Source organism: Neopelma chrysocephalum, unplaced genomic scaffold (genome assembly GCF_003984885.1).
Source record: "Neopelma chrysocephalum unplaced genomic scaffold, ASM398488v2 Primary Assembly neopelma1_72, whole genome shotgun sequence".
In the NCBI taxonomy this organism is placed as follows: Eukaryota; Metazoa; Chordata; class Aves; order Passeriformes; family Pipridae; genus Neopelma; species Neopelma chrysocephalum.
Window position 1 is genome coordinate 483,434 of NW_020897732.1, and position 5,566 is coordinate 488,999.

At 43.5% G+C, this 5,566-nt stretch overlaps 1 protein-coding gene across 3 annotated transcripts; it reads right to left on the reverse strand.

Moving 5' to 3' along the window:
- Positions 1-565: 565 nt before the first annotated feature.
- LOC113969380 (Sjoegren syndrome nuclear autoantigen 1-like) lies at positions 566-5,342 on the reverse strand. 3 transcript variants are annotated; one of them, XM_027687011.1, is made up of 2 exons: positions 5,220-5,342; positions 566-4,311 (listed from the first exon to the last, which is right to left on the reverse strand). In XM_027687011.1, the coding sequence occupies exon 2, from the start codon at positions 4,241-4,243 to the stop codon at positions 3,899-3,901; it is 345 nt and encodes a 114-aa protein (XP_027542812.1). In that variant the 5' UTR covers positions 4,244-4,311; positions 5,220-5,342; the 3' UTR covers positions 566-3,898. The 3 variants fall into 3 exon arrangements, with proteins under 3 accessions (XP_027542812.1, XP_027542813.1, XP_027542814.1); XM_027687012.1 differs by having other exon boundaries at positions 5,224-5,299; XM_027687013.1 differs by lacking the exon at positions 5,220-5,342 and adding an exon at positions 5,188-5,204.
- Positions 5,343-5,566: the final 224 nt, after the last annotated feature.

The window sequence follows — 5,566 nt, forward strand, 5'->3', positions numbered from 1 at the left end:
TGAATAGACAACTTTGGGTATTCAAAGATGCCTAGTCTTCCTAGTCTGAAGAATTCACAGTCCAAGGAAATTAATCTCTTGCATTCAGTAAGTTAAGAGCCAAAAAACTGCCATCCCTGTAACAAAATTCTCTAAGATCAATCTCACACACACATAGAGTACATCTAATACAGACAGGACTTAGGGTTCTTTACAAAACCCAAGTAGCTCAATGATGACTGCTCATAGCAGAGCAACCAGGGCAGGAAACAATAGCACTGTATCCTGTGTGAGCCTGGCAGTACACTTACCCAGAAACGGGAGGCTCAGATTCCACAGCTTCCTGCTGGAACTGGCCACTGTGCAGCTAGGCATGCAAGTTGGTGTGGCCAGAAAGAAGTAAAAGGTAGAAAGAGAAAGCAAAACGTAGGCTGCCTCTGTTGCTGACTTGTCAGTGGGCTAAAAGGAAGGGGGGAAGGCCGGATTTCAGATGAACTTCAGATGATTTCTAAAGTTTGATTCATTGGGTAGCAAAAACTGTAGGCAGTAGCTCAGTACAAACACACTTAAAGCAGACAGAAATTAAGAGAAACTCCACCTGTCTTTTTATTACACCCCCTCATGCTCCAGTCTTTCCAAACCACAACTCCATATCCATACTTTCTTTTTCTTCTCTTCCGTAAAAATTAGGGCCAACTCCAGTCCATTCACCTCCATTTCTGTAAGGTGATTAGCAGAAACTGCATGTGGGCAGGTACCTGAACTGCAGGGCAAGCACCAATAAAAAGAGAGTTATGGATTGGACAGTTATTGAATGGCTGCTGGAGCATTTCACCCAGTGGCTCCTATAATCACTTCCACACACAAAATTACTTCAACATACCACCCACAAGCAGTTTCTTTGATAACCAAACTCTATCATACAGGATAAACTTAGTTTACTTGGAAGGAGGCAACAGTCAAATATTTTGAAAAACCTGTTGATCACTACAGTCATTAAGTGCTGGGTACATATTTAAGAAGCATTGGTATAAAAGCTGGGAATCACCATATCTCATCCAGTTATGTTGTTACTTGGAAACCAGGCAGAGGTGCCTCTACATAAATGCAGGGCTTTAGAACGGTGCTCTAGGTGCATTTCACTAGATCTTTGAATGAAGCACAGGCAGGAGCTTCAGAAACTGCATCTCCTCACATATCCTGTAAGATAGAAGACACCCAACACAGCCCTTCAGATTAGGCACTTCAATTTCGGAAGCCAGCTTTTGTCATCAAGGCTCCTAGACTGTAAACACTCAAGTAAAGCATCAAATCTAACTCAGAGAGTCACATAAATTCAATACAAAACTTAAGTCAGGAATAAGTATGATGCTTTTAAGCTTACAACCTACCTTATTTCAGGTAAACTTTCTGTTGCAGGCCAGCCCTACAGAGCTGCTGCAAGCTGCACATTATCATTTCTCTTCTAGCAATACTATGTACCAATTGAGTTTACGGGTCTCCTGTTCTGAACAAATTGAAGCTGTTTAACAAAAGCTATTTCTGTCAAGACTTATACTACCTGAAAAAGCAGTGAAAAAGGTTTACCAGTTCAATAAAAGGATACAGTAAGTTCATTTGGGTCAATACAGAATATAATGGTAAGTTCTATTTTTGAGTAACAGCTCTGCATGTGTGCAATGACTGTCACATAACACTGTAGTTATTCTACAAATTGGCAAGCCCTAGAGATATATGTTATTTCTTCTCATTTTTAAGTTTGATTTTAAATGAAATTTTACAGATAGGGATCACTGAATGGAATTCTAACAATATTTCAACATTTTATTTGAATGTTGGGAGGCCCCAGCAGTTACATTACTAGCCAGCAGTTACATTTTCCCCTTGCTTTGTAACAAAAAATTCAAGCATCTCCAGTATTTTAGTTTTGACATTGTAATAGCTACAATTACATGTAAAAATGGCTGTGAGTAGACTTCTTTAAAGATTTAAAAGGCTTCTCTAAAAACTTTAGTTTTAACAGCCTCAGTAGAACAAGAGGCATTATTTGTGATTATTCTAAGGCAAAGAAACCTGAAATTATTGTGTGAGACTAATACAAGAAATTAGCTGTGCTATTCTCTATAAATGAGTTTTCCATGACAAAAATTCTTTTTCACAGACAATTTTGAGTTACCGTGCAAATAGTAAGAAGCAGCACTTTACATATGCAACTGACAGTTTCTGCTCTTTAGTTAATACTTTTTCCTGAGTCGTCCTACTTTGTTGTAAATCAGTTACTACTCCCATTCTAAGGGAAGACAATGTCATAAAACAGCCAGTCAAATGAATCACTTTTTTGCTATTAACCATAGCAAAAATTTTGTGTAACACAAACAAGGGGATCTTGAATGCTGTGGTACTACAACAGCAGCAGTAGCCCTGAGATTACCTAATTTTATCACCTCAGCATTACCCGAGGAAAGCCAGTGGAAATGCCATACAAGTAAACTGTGATTAGCTTGGTACACTAATCCCTGATGTAGCATGGCAATCAGAAGAACATAAAATTTGTTTCCTGTGATTTGTGAAGAGTTATTGAACTATTCACACCTACACTGTCTTCTATATTTGCATCTGAGAGACACACTATTATCAAGCAAGGAGATCACAACTGCACTTCTTTCAATTTAGTTAACTGGTACTGAATGAAGATTTGACTACAAAATACAACTTAAAAAGTTACTGCTATAACAGAAAATGTGCAGGACAAAATGCATGTGTATGTACAAGCACATAACTACAGAGAGGTTCACCAGAAATAGGAAACAGGATTAAATCAAGATTTCTGCCTTGATGTCCTCCCTGATCTCTAAACCAAGTTCTACTTTAATGTCATCTGTAAGAATGCCTGACAAGATGCAAACCACTTCTTATTTTCATCTTTCATTTGTATTTATTTCTCACCATTCCAGGACGTTCACTATTCTTTACAACCTTATTACAATTATTTAATAGATCAGTATAGAGCTAAAAGGCACTAAAAGGGTTTCCAGAAATTCTATTACTAGCTTTTAGCCAGGATTGTCTTCTTTGGCCTTGTATTTATCTCTGTATTTTTAATTGAACTCCGGTAACTTTTTCAGGACTTCTAGTCACTATTGAAACAGTCACCTTTTCCTTACTCATGAGTTATTGGTCCAGGTTTCTATGGTGTAGCTGCCTCTGTTGCTGTGCCCTGCATTTGGAGGCACGTGCACTTGCACCAAACCTGTCTTCCACCACAGCACGTCTACTTCCTAAACAAAGTTTTTGAGAGCAGCTTCAGAAGATGCATGAATCACATACAGTCTTACAGTTTAAGCCTCCATGCTCTGCATCAGTCATGTTTCCTCACCTTGTCCCTCCATTATTCCAGATAGGAGATGACAGTAAACAGGGGCTGTCTTTGTGCATGCATCAGACAGAACTCCAAGCTCCTAGAGAAAGCTAAATAGTTAATTTCTACTTAGTTCAACAGTAAAGCCTAACCATTAGTAAAGTAAAAAGAAGTAGTATCTGATCTACTTGCATCCACTAGTTTTCTAACAGGAATCTACCAGCAGCCATCTGAAGCCAACTAATAAAACATGACTTTTTTTTTTTGCTGTCTTCGGAAGTCTTGAAGCACTACCATGTCAAAACTGACAGTCTCTCATCTGCCTCAACTACCTCTTTGAAATATAATTTTGTAGTGTTTAAGTAACTAGATTTTTTAAAGCAAAACAGCAACTTTATTTAATCTATTTTCTAGTGCATTTAAAAGTAATAGTAATAAAACATACAGAAAGGTTGGAAGAAAATCCCTTTCCACTTATACTGTTGCTGTAAGGTTCCGTGGCTAACCACATTTCTCACCCGGTGGAATTTTAGCACTGCAGAGTCCAAACATTTGACTGTTTCACGTTACATTGGATTTCAGATCTGGTGAATGCCTTAAGCTTCCCACTTCCTTCTTCAGGACATTAAGTAAAGTTCTAGAACTATCCAAAATCTTCATGTAAGCAGCTTCTGTTTCAGCAAGAATTTTATCAAGCTCATTCCGTGAAGCCACCTTCTGGGCCAGGTTTTCACATACACGCTCCAGCTGTTCACTCAGGACTTGAATTTCATGCTGGAGTTTATTCCTTTCCTCTTCTGCTTGCTGGATTTGTTTATTCAGCTCTTCTCTTTGCATACATAAGTCTTCAATGCATTTCACTAGTTCATTATTGTAACCCTGAAGAACAGCTCCCTGCTGAGTCATCCTGCACTCCCTCCCTGAGCTCTGCCACTGCTCCCTGAAGTCCCTGCTCGGCAACGGCCTTCTGCACTCTAATAGGAAAAATACAACAAAAACAGAAAAAAAAATAAATATCTCAGAGTGTTACCATAAATAATGCTGCAACTGCTCAGAGCCATGGGGCAAGATGCTCTGTTTAAGGTTAACATGCTCCTTCTGAGATGTGCCACATCTCTTCCCTTTTCAACAAGGGAACAGGACAAAATTTGGCATCTGCACTTATACCTTTACTGAAAATTTTTGGCTCCTATAATATCTTAATACGATTCTGAATAGATGATGCTTTGTACCACAGACTTCGAGGGTGTGGTCAGAAATGACCAAGAATCACAGAACTGTTAGGGTTATAAGGGACCTCTGGAGATCACCCAGTCCAATCGCCCTGCCAAGGTAGGGTCACCTGGAGCAGGTGACACAGGAATACGTTCGGGTGGGTTTAGAACGTCACCAGAGAGGGACACTCCATGCCTTCCGTGGTCAGCCTGTCCCAGTGCTTTGCCACCCTCAACGTTAAGAAGTTCCTCATATTGATAAGAAACTTATGTTTTAATTTATGGCCATCGCTCCTCGTCCTGTCGCCGGGCACCACCTCGTCCCGGGAGGGGCTCTGCGAGCACCGCCAACAGCGGGGAACCACCCCGGCACAACAGAGGGCCCGGGGACCCCCGAACACACCAGGGTGACCCAGAATGCTGGGCCAGGGCGAGCCCTTCACCCGCCGCCCCCAGGGACACCCTCAGCCTCGGTGCCCGACCTGCGCGGCCCCAGGGACATCTTAACACCCTCCTCGCTGCCCAGCGCGACCCCACCGAACACGCGCCGCGCACAAAATGGCTCCTGCCTGCGCACCGAGCCCCCGGGCGGAAGAGGAGGAGGGGGTAGGTAAGAGGAGACCTTCCCGTGCCTACCTCCCCCCGCAACTCCCCACTGTTGCTCCCACCTGCCTGGCAGGATCGCGATTCCTCCCCACCGAGGTGGCGGCTCTGCCGCCGCGGGCCCGGTCCCTCGCGGCCGCCCGGCCCCGCGCGCCCGCCAACGGCCGCGCCGGCCCGCGAGGGGTCACGGAAATACCCGAGCGCTTCCGAGCGCGGCACCGCCCTGACCAGCCGCGCGGAAGCGCGTCTCCGGAAACACCCGATGTTTTCCGAAGACAGGTAGCGCTCGGGAGAGAGGGCCCGAGGCGGGCGGGGGAGGGAGGGACGAGCGTTACGGAAGGAGCCGATGTTTGCCGAAGGGAGGGACTGAGGGGCGTCGGGCTCGGCGGACGCAGCCGATGTTTGCCGAAGG

Coding starts and splice junctions, on each gene's coding strand:
- LOC113969380 (XM_027687011.1), bottom strand. CDS start 4,243: ATGACTCAGCAGGGAGCTGTTCTTCAGGGTTACAATAATGAACTAGTG.